At 39.4% G+C, this 19,384-nt stretch overlaps 1 protein-coding gene and 1 long non-coding RNA gene across 4 annotated transcripts in view; both read left to right on the top strand.

The window, feature by feature from the left end:
- Nucleotides 1–19,384, top strand: part of nadka (NAD kinase a) — a 218,139-nt gene that overhangs the window by 74,891 nt on the left and 123,864 nt on the right. Inside the window, exon 4 of the mRNA XM_026270696.1 lies at nt 2,018–2,147. Within this exon, the coding sequence (XP_026126481.1) occupies nt 2,018–2,147 (130 nt within the window). The remainder of the gene's footprint in view (nt 1–2,017; nt 2,148–19,384) is intronic.
- LOC113107885 (uncharacterized) lies at nt 13,699–17,245 on the top strand. Of its 3 annotated transcripts, none has more exons than XR_003292717.1 (3): nt 13,699–14,093; nt 16,303–16,381; nt 16,672–17,245. It is a non-coding gene; the product is annotated as an uncharacterized LOC113107885 (long non-coding RNA). The 3 variants fall into 3 exon arrangements; XR_003292716.1 differs by lacking the exon at nt 13,699–14,093 and adding an exon at nt 14,157–14,591; XR_003292718.1 differs by lacking the exon at nt 13,699–14,093 and adding an exon at nt 15,334–15,368.

Below are 19,384 nucleotides of genomic sequence, written 5' to 3'. Positions count from 1 at the left end.
GGTGATTTCCTTTTAAGGGTTTCAACCATGCGTTTAACCTGCAGATTCGTGATTGTGGTAAATGGTATATTTAAAGTTGTAAAAGCATCCCGAAATTCATCCCAACCACGTGGACTGTATTCATCACGGAGCATGTGAGGTGCCGTTATACTTTTAACCAAATCCAACATGTTTGAACCTACAATTACATTCCCTTTAAATACAAACTCGCCAGAAGTTGTCCATGAAGACACTTGTTTGGCATTAGACATTTTATTCAGAATGAGTTTGATGTTTTTTAAACTTCTTTGCGGCACATTGTTTAAGATTTCATTGACAATCTGATCCTCGATTTCATCATGCGACGGTGCAGCAGCAGGTGCACTAACGGGCGGTGGCAGGTGCAGTGGCAGGTGCAGTGGCAGGTGCAGTAGCAGGTGTATTTTGTCACCTGACTCAACGCTGGAGGGTTAACCCGAACCTGACTCAACTCTGGAAAGTCAACGGGCACCTGACTCGACTCTGGAAGGTCAACAGGAATCTGACTTGATTCTGGAGGATCAATTGGAACGTGACTCGACTCAGGATGGTCAACTGGAACCTGACTCGACTCTGGATAGTCAACTGGAACCTGACTTAACTCTGGAGGGTCAACGGGAGTATGACTCGACTCTGGAGGGTCAACCGGAACCTGACTCAACTCTGGAGGGTCAACTGTGGCTGTCATTCTGTGCAGAGGCGCTGGACAAGCAGCCATCTTGTGCTGTGGTGCTGGGACGGTGGCCATCTTACGTCGTGACGCTGGGCTGGCGGCCATCTTCTGCTATGGCACTGTTCTGGCGGCTATCTTGGGCAGTGGCACTGGGCTGGTGGCCATCTTGGGCCGTGGCGCTGGACCGGTGGCCATCTTGTGCTGTGGCGCTGGGCTAGCGGTCCTCCTGTCTGTAGACCCCGGTCTAGAATCGGCCATCCCACCGGGAGAGACAGGTGTGTCTGGGGTATTCCATGGAGATCGATGACGCAAGTAAAAAATAAATTGCCAGAAACTATAGGCGTCCAACTGATTCATCTCGCTCCGAGGAACTGGGTCATCCAGCCCGATATTGAAAGTGTCTTTAAGGGTCACATCATTATAGCCCATGCCCTCGGCCAGGGACCAGAACACCCGTGCCATGGCACCCACCTCATTGCCCTCTTGGTGGAGGGTGATCAGCTTTCAATATTTTGCCCTCCGCTCCACCATACTGGCTGGGGAGGAAGCCAGAATATGATAATATACCAGATATACCAGAATATGATAAGAAAGTCTGAGATGATGACTGAAGCACGTATGGCATTAATTTCAGTGGCACTTCCGTAATGGATGAGAAGTGAGCATGTGTGGATGGTTGCCAGATTGCTTGAAATAAGCAAACTTTGAAGAAAATGTATCCTTGTAACAGCGAAGCTCTGATTACAGGAATTAAAACTCTTCTTATCTGGCAACCTCTCTCATAAAAGCTCTTGTAGTAGAGGAGTGTAGATCAGTCCACAGTTACATGTTACTTTTTTGTATTCCCGATATTTACATATACATATTCCCGATATTTCCACATTTTACATCGTCGTCAAAATTATTCCAATATTATCGCTAATATTAGATACGTTGCCCAGCCATAGCATCATTTATTATAAACTTCCTGCTTTTAATTTTTGCCATTATTTTGTTGCCTCACCACAGCCAAACCAGAAATTTAGCATTCCCAATGTCTGGAGGTCATGTGGAGTTCGGTTGGAAATCCTACAAGAAGTATATCAAATTCCAGAGCATTTACTTTTCACACAGCCTTGAATAACTATATACAGTTTATTCTATGTATTTTATAGTACAATGGCCTCTTAAATGTCAACAATCAGGGAAAATGGACTTCACAATTGTCCTCTTAATTACCATGCAAAACAAATTAAGAGCTTATTTTTTGTCACATAATGAACATAAATGTTTAATAAAAAATCATGCCATATAAACATAAATGTTTGTTCATATCTGTGCATTCAGGCATATTCAAGATCCAGCCAGTCAGAGATTCACATGGAACAAGCCACCCAAAAGTGTCCTTATAATAAAGAAAATCAGAGACATCAGTCTGCTACAGCCTTTCAAAGAACTCTGCATTTTTCTAACACAGGTGAGAACACCACAACATATCACACAAAAACAAAGAAGAAATGCAGGTGTGATCATTGAAAATGTGTATCAAAGGTAAAAGGATACAAAGATCAGGATTACCTTGCATGCTTTGTCAGAGGATTTTTTTTTATTCTTAGTCATGTCATGTACTGAACCTGATGATCTATTGGTCAGCAAATCTGTAAACCTCAGAACTGTTAACCTGTAAACCTTGCATTTCAACAAACATCAGAGCACATTAAATGTTGGCAAACAATATTAAGTTCATTATTTTTTCGTATACTGTACAAATGACAAATTCAGTCAGTAAGGGTTTTTTTTATTTGTAAATTGATAGATCAGTATAGTACTTAGATTTATTATTTGCTCCACTTTTGTAATAAGTTGTTATCTTGTCAGATTTTCACTGTTCCCAATTTTTGTTGTTGTTGTTGTCTTTGTTCTTTTCTTACCAACCTTAATGTTTTTTTGTTTTTTTTTATAGGTAATTACCTTGTTTACCCTTACGAAAAAGAAGTTTATTCAAGTGTGCTATTAGTGTACTTAATACACTAAAAGTGTACTAAAAATATGAAAGTATGATTTTAATTTACTTTTTATGTACTTCACAGAAATATACTTAAAATTGCATTTAAGTATACTTGACTTATACTTACAAAAAGTCTATTACTACATTTGAACTATACTTGTGCTCCTAGAATCCATGTTTTCATTGTTTTACAGTAAAGTGCGCTAGTTCACATCAACTGTACAGAATTTCCAAAAAAATACAAGTGAAGAAGAAAAAGAAACAACACATACTAACACATGTAATACGAACATCTGACATGAAACAGCATCAAAACTATAACATTATGGAATAAAATGTCGACCGCTGAAGAGGTAATAATTACAGTCCAGCTTTGGGGTGTTGATCAAAAAAGTTTACTTTTATACACTAGAAAGTGGGCCATTTAGTCCCAAGGAGAATTGAAATGGTACACTTACAAGTATACTACTAGGACACTGATAATTGTATACTTGCTACATAAAGTATACTTAAAAATATACTTGATCTTTACTTAAGTATATAAAATAACCTTGAAATATACTACTTTTTGGTAAAGTTAGTCCCTTGTATTTCTTTTATATATAGCCCTCTTTGTGATTTGCATAACACTGCCCAAATGTTCATGCAAACAGAAGGTATAAATTTAATTCTTGCTGTAGTATTGTTGTGCCACCATGTTTGGAGATGCTGTGACTTTGTTTGTCCTTCCAAAAGAGGGCATGACTAGAAATCAGTGGTTAAGTTGTATTTACAACACTGTTCCGGAACAGTTCAACCCAAATATTCATATTTGTGCAGCGCATTTTATGGGGGATGAGGACTGTTTTCTGAGACAGTAGCCTACAATGCCGGTGTCTTGTTTCTGTAAAGTTGTCAATTCCCACTTTGCAAGGACAGTCTGGCGATTCTGACTCACAGCCTGTAAGTATTTTTTCATATTTAAAGAATTTACCACTGATGATTCAAACGCGAGTTTTGAGCAGTGGTTTTCAACTCCAGTCTTTGCACCCCCCTGCTCTGCATATTTTGCATCCTTCTCTTATCTTACACACCTGATTCAGATAACCAGCTCGTTAGAAGAGTGCTACCTGAATGAACTGTGTTTTGACTGACATGATCCCTACACAGTGTTCACTGCTCCCTATGTCCTGAGCAGGGGAAATCAGTTGAAGTTTACCTCACTTTGGAACATTAATTCATGGATTTGAGCTGATCTGCTGCCTGCAGCGTCTTCACACACAGATGTAACTTACTAAAGAAGTGTGACATAATATATTTCTGTAAATAAAGACAATTTAAATTCTCAACTTGCACACTTTAATGCACCTAAAAATAGATGCAGAATTATTTTTTATAGTCTCAATAAAAAATGTTTACTAAACTTGGGCTATTGTTGTTTACTTAGAAAATATATATATTTTTAAATAAACCCTTTCACGCGTAAGTTACAAATATTTTAACTGACCCCTTGTTTCCATGGCGACGCGTCATGATTGTCACGTGACACACCACAGCCACTAACAGATATTCTGATATTCTGAGTCTTCGTTTAAAAACCTTTATAAATTATCTTGATCTATAACGAGATGAGCACTGCAGTTCAGAGTCCTGTCAGCCGGATTTGAAGCTGCAGGAGGTAACTTTTGTAAAAATATATTTTTTACATATTTGTTAAACCTGTCATTATGTCCTGACAGTAGAATATAAGACAGACAATCTGTGAAAAAATCAAGCTCCTCCCAGTGGTCCTATTGTCATTTGCAGTTACGGACCACTCCCGGTAAGAAAACAACCAATCAGAGCTGCGGTCCGTTGTTTGTGTTCAAAATGTAGAAAAATTTATATAATAAGCGAGTACACCATGAATCCATTTTCCAAATCATGTTTTTAGCTTGTCCTGAATCACTAGGGTGCACCTATAATAAGTGTTTATATTCGGACTATTTTAGATTGCTTTGACAGGACCTGCAAATTACCACTAGGAGTATGGTTGGACGGAAGCAGTGCGACAAAAAAAAAATATATATTTTTTTTACCGCATAAATGCATTGCTTTTCACCAAATACACAAAATAATGTTCTTTTTAGAAACATCATATGACCCCTTTAAGTACAAGTTATGATACGTTGTTGAAGTAATACTCAATTACTAGTGAATTTACTGGTGCTAAACAGTACTTAAATTGAAATGACAAAGTACTCCTCAAAAACAACTCAGAGTACTGGTTACATTTCAGTCAGCAATATTTAATGAATCTCCAATTAATATTCACTCAAATCAAATACTTAGAAAATATTTAGTGATCCCTATACTTGAATTTCTAACTTACAATACAATACCTTGAAAAATATAAATATTAAAGTCCATATGAACCATAAGTTGCAACTGACTTCAATGTTGTGATGTATTTCAAAGTGAAATGGAATAACTTTATTTTGGCTTTTATTTACAAACAAAGATATTTATATGAACAAATCATACAAATACCCCATTCCGAAACATTTATTGTAGAGTGCATCCGGAAAGTATTCACATGCTTCACTTTTTCAACATTTTGTTATGTTACAGCCTTATTCCAAAATGGATTAAATTAATTATTTCCTTCAAAATTCTACAAACACCCAATAAAGACAACATGAAAGAAATTTAAGTAATCCCTATAATGCACCTTATGTCAAAATGATTGATGAGTTTGACCTTTGTGACCTTTCCCCTCCCCCCGTAGCCCACCCACATGGCGAACACCAATGTTGTGTTGACCCCGTGACCTGTTAATGATATCCAGATGTGAAAACCGGCATATGCAAAATTCCAACGTCAATCTTTGACCTCCAGGGATGACATACAATGTTTTTACAAATGTGTGACTGTTTCAGAGCGGTGACAGGAGACGAATGACATCCTGAGAAATTTTTTGTAGATTTGAATGGGCTGTTCCTATGTCTGGGGGCTTTCCAAGGCAGGGGTTTTTGCTGTTTCTCTCACATGGGAGATGTGAGAAAGAAATTGGTTTTAAGGTCAATAATTATTAAACAATTCTATCAGATCAGGAGATCACAATATGTGTGTGTTTGTTATATCAGTGTTAAACTTGCATCATTATACAAATTGTTGCTCTGATAAATCATATAAACTAGCACAGACATGTAAACACTACAGGCTAAAAGAGACTTATCCCCATTTTAAAGAATATGACAGCATGTTACTAAAGCAAATCATAAAATAAAATATTTTACTTTAAATTTAAACTAAATTATGATTTTTATTCAACAGTACCCATTTAAATCTTAGTTTATAAAAATGTCCATGTCACCGTGACATGCATTCTTAGAATACCAGTTGAGTTGTAAACTCTTTCTTAAATGAAAGAGCACATGTGAGAAACTTCTGGGGTCACAGGGGCACCTGAGAATATTTAATTGCGCTTAAAAAGCACAGATCAAGCTTAATGTAAAAGTGCACACCACACTAAACTCCTGATGTCCTGTGGTAGAAAATGCCTACACTTTTAAAAACATATACAATATAAGGTTCACACTACTTTTATAAGTCTGTTAAATATGTGATCAATACACTATGAAATGAGAATCAGGCCACCAAATTAGTTTGACACCATGTTTTTAAGGGATTTTATTTTTATTTTATTTTGAAACACAATTAAACCAGATAAATTATTATGCTTTCTTTTTTGACAAACCTACATTTGAAATGATTTTTCCCCGAGATGTTCGTTATCCTGTAACGCCACGCCAGCAGAGGGAGCCCTCAGAGTATTGACTGTTCACCACTCCCAGTGCTTCTACAGTCATTTCCTGTTTGGGACTATTTAACATGTGCTAGCATGTCACTTCACTGCGAAGTATTGCCAGTTAACCTGCCTTACCAAGCGGTTTTCCTTGTGAGTATTCTGACTGCCTGTTTGATCACGATTTTTATCTCGTTCACGTCTCTTGGATTGCCCCTTTGGATATATTGCTTGATTGGACTGATGTTTGTGTTTGACCTGTTGGCCTGTCTTCTCGTTTCTGCCTACTTGATAACCCCTGAGTATGTTGAAAGATGGGACTGTCCTTACGGTACTGACACAATGCCAGGTAACACGACTCTGTTTGTACGATCTTCCTTTAATAAACTCCTGCAAATGGACTCACATTCTGCCTCAGCCTCTTCGTTATAGAATATTTTGCTTCAACTGAATCCAGTCGAAGTTTTTAACATGCAAGCGGCGTTCGCTTATCAAAGTGAAGTCTTAAAGCGGTACCAAGTTCAGTTGAGTACATTTCAAGCAGTCAACGAGCACTTGAAGAACTACATCCAGTCGCTTCCGTCAACCACGCCTAGAGCGGTGTGTTTTGCACTACCCGATATATTTGATGGTTCAGCTGATAGATGTCAGGGGTTTGTTCGTCAGGTGAAGATTTATTTTGACAATCAGGAAGACAAATTTAATTCTGACGAAAAGAAATGTACCGTCATGGTGTCTTTATTGTCTGGGAAGGCGATCGACTGGGCTGCAGCCGTTTGGGATACTGACATAAGATTCAGACGATCCTTTGACTATTTCCTGCAATAACTTTGAGAAGTGTTTGAATATCCCCCGGGGAGCAAGGATATATCAACTCAAATTCTGCAACTGTCGCAAGGGAACAGAACAGCCGCAGAGTACGCCATATTGTTTCGCACCCTCGCTGCTCAGAGTGGGTGAAATGATGTTTCGCTAAAAGCCGTATTCCAGAGAATCCTCAACACGGATCTGTAGGCAGAGCTCGTATGTAAAGGAGAAAATTCATTGTTTACTGACTGCGTCACGCTTGCAATCAAGATGGATAATTTGATGAGACAGACTCTGCGAGGAAGGTATGTGAAGGAGATCCCGCCTGTTATCCCGACTGTAATTAAAATGCCGAAGAACCCATGCAAGTCAACTATACCAAACTTTCGGAAAGTGAACGAGCACGGCGATGCCATCTCTGTTTTTACTGCGGTGAACCAGGCCATTGTTGTCAGAGATGTCCACACAAGGCCCAGAAGCCCATTTTGGTAAATATGGAACACTTGTGGATCCCAAATAAACGATCCTTCAAATTTCCCCTTAACTTAAAAACTGAAGAACTGTCCATCTCATTGACAGAAATGATTGACTCCAGAGCAGCATTAAATCTCATTCATGAAAATATTGTCAAGAAGTATAACTTACCCGTCCAACCATGTAACCCACCCATTAAAATCAAGGCCATCAACGACACAGCAATCGGAACTGGCATAATTCAACAAACTAATACTCTTACATTACAAGTGGGGTTATTTCACCAGGAATCCATATCCTTCTATGTTGTTAACTCTCCTAAGCACCAAGTCATCCTCAGATTCCCATGGCTGTCCATTCACGACCCTGTTCTGGCATTAGGATGAGTTGACCAAGTGGTCAGCCTTCTGTGAAAATAACTGTTTCTCATCTGTACCCCAGCCTTGCTGTATCACTAGTGTTGAAAGCCCTTCAAGCACAAAGTCTGTCAATATTCCCCCCTGTTACGATGACCTAGCAGAGGTATTTAGCAAAATTAAGGCAACACAACTACCACCCCATTTTTTACACCCCAATGCCATGCCTCCCAAGAGTCGTGTATATCCCTTGTCTCGTACAGAATCCCAAGCCATGGAGGATTTTATTGAGGAGGCCCTAAGTTCAGGACTCATCCGACCTTCCACTTTTCCAGCTGCAGCAGGGTTCTTCTTTGTGGAGAAAAAAAAACGGAGGACTCAGGCCCTGTATTGATTATCGGGGATTAAACAACGTCACGATAAAATTCCGCTACCCTTTACCATTGGTCCCTTCCGCTCTGGAACAGCTCCGTGAAGCAAGGATTTACACCAATTTAGACTTACGAAGTGCATACAACCTCATTTGCATCAAGGAGGGCGACGAGTGGAAGATGACCTTCCTCACCACTAGAGGGCACTATGAGTATCAGGTCATGCCGTATGGACTTGCCAACGCACCTGCTGTCTTCCAGTCTTTCATAAACGAGATCTTCCGGAACCTGCTTAACCAGTATGTAATTGCTTACATTGATGACATTCTCATCTACTCCAAGTCTGAGGCAGAACACGTTAACCATGTCAAGACCGTCCTCACTCGGCTCCTGAAAAATCACCTGTACGTCAAGGCAGAGAAATGTGAGTTTCACGTCAAGCAGACATCATTCCTGGGTTATCACATTAGTCATCGGGGTGTTAAGATGGATGAGGCCAAGGTCAAAACAGTAACGGAGTGGCCTCAACCTTCCACTATCAAGGAACTTCAGAGATTCCTAGGATTTGCTAACTTTTACCGAAGGTTCATTAAAAACCAAAGCATGGTTGCAGCACCACTGACATCACTTCTCAAGGGGAAACCTTCCAAGCTCAGGTGGAGTGAGGAGGCTAGTCAAGCATTCAATGTCTTAAAAGTAAAATTTACCATGGCTCCTATCATCAAGCATCCTGACCCCAATTTACCATTCATCGTGGAAGTAGATGCCTCGGACTCAGGCATTGGGGCCGTACTCTCTCAGCGCCATGGTCAACCGGGTAAACTGTACACTAGTGCTTTCTTTTCCAGGAAGTTAACGGCAGCCAAATAAAAACTATGATGTAGGGAATAAAGTACTCATGTCTATGAAAGCAGCAATAGAGCAATGGAGGCACTGGCACAAGGGAGCAGTCCACCCGTTCCAAGTGATTACTGATCATAAAAACCTAGAGTACATTAAAGGTACAAAACGACTCAACCCTCGCCATGCTCGATGGTCCCTCTTCTTTACTCGCTTCCAATTCTTAGTGACTTATCGCCCAGGAAGTAAAAACAGTAAGACAGATGCTCTATCCAGGCAGTATGATCTCCTCATTGACAACAAAACCCCAGAATACATTCTTCCCCCATCAGTAATCATTGCCCCAATTACTTGGGATATCATGGAGGAGATTAAACGGGAACAGATCCAAGATCCAGCTCCTACCAACTGCCCACCTCACCTCCATTATGTTCCACAAAGTCTGTGCCCCAGAGTCATTCAGTGGGTCCACTCCTCAGTCAGCTCTGGCCACCCAGGTATCTCTCACACTCTACACCTTGTATGTAACTCAGTCTGGTGGCCTTCAATGTCCAAGGATGTCACTAATTGTGTCAAAGCTTGTCAGGTTTGTGCTCAATCTAAGACCCCCAAGGAATTAGCCTCTGGACTCCTGCAACCTCTGCCCATTCCACAACGTCCCTGGTCTCATCTCTCAATTGACTTTGTTACTGACTTACCGCTGTCCCATGGTTTCATGGCAATCCTTGTTATTATTGACAGATTCTCCAAGTCCTGCTGGTTAGTCCCGTTGAAAGGACTCCCCACCGCCATGGAGATGGCTCAGGCTATGTTCCACCATGTGTTCAGGAACTACGGAATCCCGGAGGATATAGTCAGTGACAGAGGTACCCAGTTTACATCTCAAGTATGGAGAGCATTCTGCAAACAGCTGGTTATCAACGTCAGTCTCACTTCTGGTTATCATCCCTAAGCCAATGGTCAGGTGGTATGCTTGAATGAGGAACTAGGCAGATACCTATGGTCCTATTGCAACAGAGAACAGCATCGTTGGTCAGAATTCCTACCATGGGCACGTATGAAATGGGATCAGTTTGAATCTGAATAGAGCGTTCAGCACGGGGGCGTGGTCACATTAGATATAATGAAGGGAGACATGAAAAACGGACATCGCTTTGTTTTCATATTGATTAGTTTATCACAGAATATCTGTGTTCGGCGGCACTTGTTTAGTTTTAAAGTAGTTTAAAAGTTAGTTTGTCAAGCTTTCTATAGATATCTCTCTCTTCGTTGAGTATTCACGGAGTTACAGTTCATTTTAATGACGTGTTTGTAAATGAAGATCAGCGCAGACAAACGCTGCAGACAGCACACCTTGTTTGTTATTGTTATTTTGTAAGTGCACAAAAGTTTTGTTGTTATGTCTGTATCCAAAAAAAAAAGTAGACCCTTTATAGATTTGATCAATGTATTGCTCTTATCTGTACAATTAAAACTGAAAGTGTAATTTAAGTTCTTTTCGGGGTTATCAGGAGAAAATGACTCATAACCTGTATCAGTGTTTATCGACTCCAGAGGGTTAGCTCAGGAACAGGGGCCCACCGTGGGCTTAACTCGGAAACAAGGGTCCACCACATCTGAGAAGATGGGACAGAAGCCCACCAGGGTGGAGCAGAAGACCACCACAGCTGAGAAGACGGGACAGAAGCCCACCAGGGCGAAGCAGAGGACCACCACAGCTGAGAGGACGGGACAGGAGTCAATGGCACAGGAGTGCAAGTCTGGTCAGGTGGAACTGAAACAGAACATAAACAGGTTAATAGCAGCCTCCGTGGCCATGATGAGATGGTAGCCGGCCTCCGTGGCCATGACAGGGCAGGCGGAGAGTTCATGGAGGACCTCCGTGGATGTGACAGGACAGACAGGGAGTTGGTGGATTTCCTCCATAGCCATGACCGGAATGAATGAGAGCTCATAGACGGCCTCCATGGCCATGACAGGATAGGACGAGAGCTCTGGGAGTTCGGCTGAGACGTGAATGGCGGCCGTTTTGTAAAAAGTCTTCTCAGCAACTTCCACAGTGAAGGGTGAACCACAAATTTGCAATGCAACATCAATATAATGTTCAAGTGTCCAATAAGGACCATGTAAGGGCATAAGGGAGCTGAGTGGCTCGGAAAACCCTCCACAGAAAAAAAAATAATTAAACATACCTCATCTAATGTTAAGTGAGCCAGTTCAGTAAAGTCCACTACATAATCTTCAATGGGCCGTTCATCTTGACGTAGACGCATAATTTGGGCTACTGGGTTCATGAATGACCTGGATGTACTTCTTAAGGCTGCTGGATCCTGGTTTGGCGAAGTCTTCTGTTACGGAGGAAGTCAGAATCGTTTGGATCCAAATGTAGTGCTTTATTTAAAAATCGTCAAAGAGGCAGAAATCAGGAATGGCGTCAGGTATATCAGGGATATCAAGAATCATAAACAGTAACAAGCAGAGATCAGGGCAGGCAGCAGAGAATCAGAGTTGGTTAAACAATCCAATCAGATCAGACACAGGAAGAACAAACACAAGGAAAACACTCGAAAATTGTAATACAGGCTAAACAAGACTTTGCAAAGTGACTGTGTGTGACTGCTGCTTATATGAGTGTGTAAAGGAGGTGCAGGTGTGGCAAGGAGATTAGTTAATGAATGAGGTGCAGGTGTGGCAAGGTGATAGTGATGCAGTGACTCATGGGAGATGTAGTTTGGGTTGTGTGCAACAGATGAGAGGTGGTAGTGTCCAAGTGATGAAATGGTGACATCTGTTGGTTGATGGGTGGAATGGTCCTGAGTGGAGTGCCCTCTACTGAAGTTCATGGGCACTCCAGCTACTGATCGTGACAATTTATAGGTGTACAGTAGAGCCCTGCGCGGGACTGTTTTCTTCATCCTGCTCCCGCCCGCTCCCGCCGAATTTCTGACCATTACCGCCCGCTCTCGCAACGTATGTGTTACACTCCCGCCCGCTCCTGCAATATGTATGTCCACTCCCGCCCACACCCGCAAAACTCTGACAATTTATTCCCGCACAATAATAGAGATGCATTGATTTTGTGTCTTCTCCCGTCCCGCAGGAAAAAAAAAACACGTATTTGTATTGATATTATTAAAGAGACTCATGGGTTTGTTTGTTTCGTTTCCCTGGCCTGCATGTTAAAAAAAAAAAAAAGACAAAACACACAATACATTCAAATATAATTTCGTTTTTATCAAAAACTTTGCACATAAAAATAGACTGCTTTGCAAAAAAAATATACATATTATGATAAACTAGGCTACATGAAAAACAGTTTTACAATTATTAGCCAAATGTCGCAGGTATTCGCCTGCACAGTAACACTGACATCATCACGCCTCTTGACCTAATTAACAAATGGCAACGAGGGGCTGTGCTAAAAAAACAACACTAATAAATAACATACGGTTCTTTTCTACATCATCTATTTACATCTTCTCCATCATGTCTCTAGGCAACCTCCCTATCCCGCGGGTGTTTTTTTTTTGCCGCCCATTCCCGCCCGCAGCAAAATTCAAACCGCCCGCTCCCGCGAGATTTGTGTTGGGTCCCGCGGGACCCGGCGGGACTCAATCCTAATGCAGCCCTCTAGTGTACAGTTTGTATAGTAAAAAATCATTATATCTATGGAATCTCATAATGGAATGTAGTAATACTCTAAATGTTTGTCACCATGAGTATGCTTTTCTAGATTAGAAACATGATGTTTCTGAAAATTTGAAAGTTTACTGTGATGGGTAGCTTTAGGGGATGATAGTGTATAAAATGAATGTCAGTGTAAAGCCTCCATAAAACATTTGACATGTCCGTGTCAAATAACCCTTACTGTTTGGCCTGTTAAATTATTCCCGATCCTGGTAAATTGTACAATGTTTTTATATTTTTAGTGATTACAAAAACTAGCTTACATGTTTTGATTGGTTTTATATCATGTGATCACATAAATTATTTATTTTAATTTAAAAGAAGAGAAAAAGACTTGCAATCGAGTGCACATGTGTGCATGAATTATACAGAGAGGATGAGAGGGGGGAAGAAAGAGAGCTTTTCCAACTCAAACATTTGAAGTTTTGTGATGCTTGCACAAGGAAGACTTTCTCCTGGAAAATGTATGGGTATTTTTATTTATTAATTGTTTTATCAACAATTTATTAATAGATATGTTAACTATTTTATTTAAATTATTTTATACATTAGATTTTAAATATGAGCACACACATATTGTGATCTCCTGATCTGACAGAATTGTTTATTAATTATTAACCTTAAAACCAATTTCTTTCTCACATCTCCCATAGAGTGAGACAGAGACAGCAAAAACCCCTGCCTTGGAACGCAACCAGACACCGGATACACTGAAAAAAGTCTAACATTGCTGTTATTCGTTTAATGTGTATTTTGTCGTTGAAATAGCTTAAAATTATTGTGTTTTTCATTTAAACTAAACGTTTTAGTTTATATTTATGGTTGAATCCATTTTTTTTACATGGATACAATATGATTTGCAGCGGGACATTAAACTGAATTTATTCATTTGATCAAAGCAATTTTATTAAATTAAGCATGGTTTGCACATGCGCATTGCTGAGTTGGAGTTCCGCTCTCTGACCACCTGACCTGTTTATTTAAAGAATTAAAAAAAAAAACGTCCGTTACAGTTGAACTGTGTGTTAAGCGGCGGCCGCAGTAACTTACACTTCAACAGACCCCTCCAGGCTGGCTGAGAGACACAGAAGAACTACGAGCAACCCTGAAGAAGGTAAAATAATCAACTTTGTATACCCTTAATGTTTATTATTTTTTTCAATTAACGTTGGCCTTGACTCGTAATTTCAGCATTCACGCTCGATAGTATGTAATTATCACTAGGATATCACTATTATTTCTAAATGCATAATTATGCTAGACATTTTTTTTCCGCTCAATTTCTGACACTTGAAATGCAGTAGTAAATCCCCAGGTTCAAGCTTCAAACTTCATGGATGCAAACAGCGCGCTTTTCGACACCTCCCGCTTTTTTCGCGTCAGTCTGCATGACTTGTGTGAATCGTGCAGTTCTGAGAGGTTCTGATTATAATTTCACAAAGTCATCTGAAGTCATTCCATAGCTTAATCTGAGGGTCAGAATTATATTTAGATCATTAAATTACAGTTTACGGAAACTCGTCTTCCCTCTCCCTGCGGCTGTCAATCATTCTCCATTTTAAATTCAAACCGCGCGCCTCGTCCGTTACAGCAGGATCGAGCAGGATACACGGTAAAACTCTCTCCAATATGATATATTCACATTATGATGCTTGATCTGTAGATAAAGGGCCGTGGATTTGCATAAAATGATTATTTTGTTGGAGTTTTTTGCTGTTTTTAAACGACTCGCCACGGTGTGTCTGTTAGATCACACATTGCAAGAACTATGAATTGGCATCAAACCAACAATAAATGGAATTTAAAACCGTGAATAAACAAATGATCGATAAACTGTTGGACAGATATACACGAGGATTTGTGCGCTTGACATTTCTTAGCTTTTTGCCGTGAACGAATCGTTCGATTTAACCGGTTCTTCTTAGTGAACCGTTTGAACTAGTTCACCAAATCGAACTGAATCGTTTGAAACGATTCACGTCTCCAATAAGCATTAATCCACAAATGACTTAAGATGTTAACTTTTTTAATGTGGCTGACACTCCCTCTGAGTTCAAACAAACCAATATCCCGGAGTAATTCATGTACTCAAACAGTACACTGACTGAACTGCTGTGAAGAGAGAACTGAAGATGAACGCCGAGCCAGATTACAAACAAACACGCCCACTGCTGGAGCGGTTCTCTTTCTCGAGTCAAGAACCAGTTGCATCAGTTTTCCGATCAGCAGTACGTACACTGAACCGAGAATCGTTTCTGTCGGACACGTCCGATTTGATAACCGATGAGCTGATGATACTGCGCATGCATGATTCAGCGTGAAGCAGACTGACACACAGAGCGTCTGAACTGAACTGGTTCTTTTGTTATTGATTCTGACCTGGCGAAACGTAAGTTTATTTCATAACAAATACATTGCAATAAATTATGTATAGTAAGTGGATTACGATTTCTGCCCTTATGACATCTAATTTATTTACTTTATATCTTCAAGACTTAAATCCTCATGCACATTATTGCTGTTACTTTATTCCGTGTGTTGTTGCAAAACTTAATTGTAAACTTTCCATGATTATGAGGTTTTTAACTGACTAAAGTTATGATTAAGGACTTTTGATATTTGATAGACTTCTCTAATGACGTCAAAACGTTGAGCATAAAAGAACAGATGGACTGTTTTTTTTTTTTTTTGACTTGGGTCTCTGCAGAGCAAAAGTGGGCGTTTATCACCTTGTGAGTGTTTTCAAACTGCTGGGTGTTTCTAAATCATGCAATTAAAATGATCACCCTTACCCAACCCCAGCCCTAAACCTAACATCACTATGACATTAGCCAATCAGGTATCATGGTGTAAAAACACCCTGATTTGGTAACTCCCATTACATTCCTGCACAGACCTATGCTGTTTTTTTTTTCAACCGGTTTATTGAATCAAACTGCCCAAAATACTTTTTGACTACATTTTACATGTGTTTGCATCCCTGAAACTCTGAAACTTGATTAATGGTAATGGTTACTTATGCTATCAATAGCTAAAGGTCCTATGTGATCTTTTATTTACACTCCTAATTATCTTGTGTTCAGTATTTATCAGCCATAATATTACAAGGCACAGCTATTTGTATCTGGTAATGTTAGTTTGCTACACTATTAACAGCATTTACATGTGGTAGAAATTCACCAAAATGTTAGCCAGCTTTCCTAAAATCATAAAATAAAGTATATATCTATTAATGTTAAATGTTGGGTATTCTTAATTTGTGTATGATGTTAGTAGTTAACACACTTTGATGGCTGAAACTTAAATCATGTTTTCTCTTTCAGCTTCAGGGAAGCAGCCACCAATCAGCTGTTCCTGCTGTGCAAATTATTTGGAATCTCCTGCCAGTGATCATTGCTTGTGGTAAGTTCTATTTCCAATGTCATGAGGACGTTCGTGATAATTAGGCATCGTAAAGTGTAAAATTTTCTCTCATCTGGGAAGTTGTCTACCAGATCTACTAAGTAAAACTAGATCATCACTTTTAATTTAGTCACATCCCTTGTAATGAACATTTGATTATTTTGATTTGCTAATCAAATGTTTTGTTTTGAAAGTTTAGATTGTATAAGAGCTTGGCACATTATAATCTAACATGAAATCGGGAGATTTTTCTGAAATTATAACATATTTTCTTTCTTTTTTTTGTGCAGGATAATGAGGTTGAAGAACTGGAGCGGACAACCATGGCGATCTTTATCACTGGGAAAGAGGATCCTCTCCATCCACCTAAAGACATTAAAATTGTTGTCGAAGGAAAAGAGGTCCTGAACGAGTTGCCATCGGTTGCTGGGCTCATATATACACTAAACCTAAAATATCCAAAAAGGCTACAGTTCACCTTTGAATTTGTGCAAAAGGTCCTGATGGAGCTTGATGGAATAAAGATGACCCCAAAAGTCACTAGACTGACCACCCAGCTGTACAGGGATTAATTGTATAATTGCATAATTGTTACATTTTATTGTGTTTTTACAGCCAAGACTTTAGATCCTTTTAATAAAAAGGTTGTACTAAAAAGGCTGCATTTTCACTGCAGCATTTACAAATGTGGCTGCCCAAGTTCGATGGCTACCAGGTACAAAGGTTGAATAAGGCCAAGTCTTATGAACAACTGAAGAGACTGATTGCAGTGTTTCAAGTATTTCTGCTGTCAGTCTTCATACATTTGAAGCAAATGTTCAATGTTGTGAGTTTATTGAACAATAAATGTGTTCTAAAGGAAAAGTGTTCTGAGTAGTCATTGATTAAAATTTATTGAAATCATTAATTAAATAAAATAATTAATTTAATCGGACCTATAAAAATTAGTTTGTTCCAAACTAAAATAATTAATTTAATTTAACATATACATATAAGTTTAGTTGGTTTGTTCTAATTTAAAAAAATTAGTTTGTTCCAACCTAAAATAATTAGATTGATCAACCTTTAAAAAGTGGTTTGCATGGATTTAAAATTTTCAAGTTAAACTAAATTAAATTATTTACATTGAGTCAATGTCAAATGTTTCGTGTGATTGATTACTTCAATTTTTTTAAGTTGATACAAGGTTTTTATTTTTTCAGTGTAGGGAAAGCCCCCTGATTTAGGAACAGACCATTCAAATCTACAAAAACATTCCTCAGGAGGTAATTTGTCTCCTGACACCGCTCTGAAACAGTCACACATTTGTACAAACATCGTATGTCATCCCCGGAGATCAAAGATTGATGTCGGAATTTTGCATATGCCAGTTTTCACATCGAGATATCAAGTCAAGTCATCTTTATTTATATAGCGCTTTAAACAAAATGCATTGCATCAAAGCAACTGAACAACATTCATTAGGAAAACAGTGTGTCAATAATGCAAAAAGATAGTTAAAGGCAGTTCATCATTGAATTCAGTGATGTCATCTTTGTTCAGTTTAAATAGTGTCTGTGCATTTATTTGCGATCAAGTCAACAATATCACTGTAGATGAAGTGACCCCAACTAAGCAAGCCAGAGGCGATAGCGGCAAGGAACCAAAAACTCCATCGGTGACAGAATGGAGAAAAAAACCTTGGGAGAAACCAGGCTCAGTTGGGGGGCCAGTTCTCCTCTGACTAGATGAAACCAGTAGTTAAATTCCAGGCTGCAGCAAAGTCAGATTGAGCAGAAGAATCATCTGTTTCCTGTGGTCTTGTCCTGGTGGGCTCTAGTTGTCCTGGTCTCCGCTGTCTTTCAGTGCTGTAGAGGTCCTTTCTAGGTGCTGATCCATCGTCTGGTCTGGATACGTACTGGATCCGGGTGACTGCAGTGACCCTCTGATTTGGATACAGACTGGATCTGGTGGCTATGGTGACCTTGGAATAAGAGAGAAACAGACTAATATTAGCGTAGTTGCATTCTTCTAATGATGTAGCAAGTAATCTAGATTAATCTAGATTTAAACTGCAAGAGTGTGTCTGCCTCCCGAACAATGTTAGGTAGGTTATTCCAGAGTTTAGGTGTCAAATAGGAAAAGGATCTGCCGCCCACAGTTGATTTTGATATTCTAGGTATTATCAAAGATTTGAGAACGTAGCGGACGTAGAGGATTATAATGTAAAAGGAGCTGATTCAAATACTGAGGTGCTAAACCATTCAGGGCTTTATAATTAATAAGCAATATTTTAAAATCTATATGATATTTTATAGGGAGCCAGTGCAGTGTTGACAGGACCGGGCTAATATGGTCATACTTCCTGGTTCTAGTAAGAACTCTTGCTGCTGCATTTTGGACTAGCTGTAGTTTGTTTACTAAGCGTGCAGAACAACCACCCAATAAAGCATTAAAATAATCTAACCTTGAGGTCTTAAATGCATGGATTAACATTTCTGCTTTTGACATTGAGAGCATAGGCCGTAATTTAGATATATTTTTGAGATGGAAAAATGCAGTTTTACAAATGCTAGTAATGTGGAAAATATTTCTAAGGAAAGATTGCGATCAAATAGCACACCCAGGGAACCTTCGTCATTTAACAGATGACGAAGAATTGACAGAGGAACCATCAAGTCTTAGACAGTGTTCTAGGTTATTACATGCAGAGTTTTTAGGTCCTATAATCAACACCTCTGTTTTTTTCGTCATCCAGTTTTTACATAGACTATGCATTCCATTAATTTTTCAAATTGGTTTGTTTCACCAGGCTGTGAAGAAATATAGAGCTGAGTATCATCAGCATAACAGTGAAAGCTAACACCATGTTTCCTGATGATATCTCCCAAGGGTAACATATAAAGCGTGAAGAGTAGCAGCCCTAGTACTGAGCCTTGAGGTACTCCATACTGCACTTGTGATCGATATGATACATCTTCATTCACTGCTACGAACTGATGGTGGTCATATAAGTATGATTTA

This window comes from Carassius auratus, chromosome 8 (genome assembly GCF_003368295.1).
Source record: "Carassius auratus strain Wakin chromosome 8, ASM336829v1, whole genome shotgun sequence".
NCBI classification, from domain to species: Eukaryota; Metazoa; Chordata; class Actinopteri; order Cypriniformes; family Cyprinidae; genus Carassius; species Carassius auratus.
Note: the sequence above shows the minus strand (reverse complement) of the source record. Positions and strands in the feature narration are given on the sequence as shown.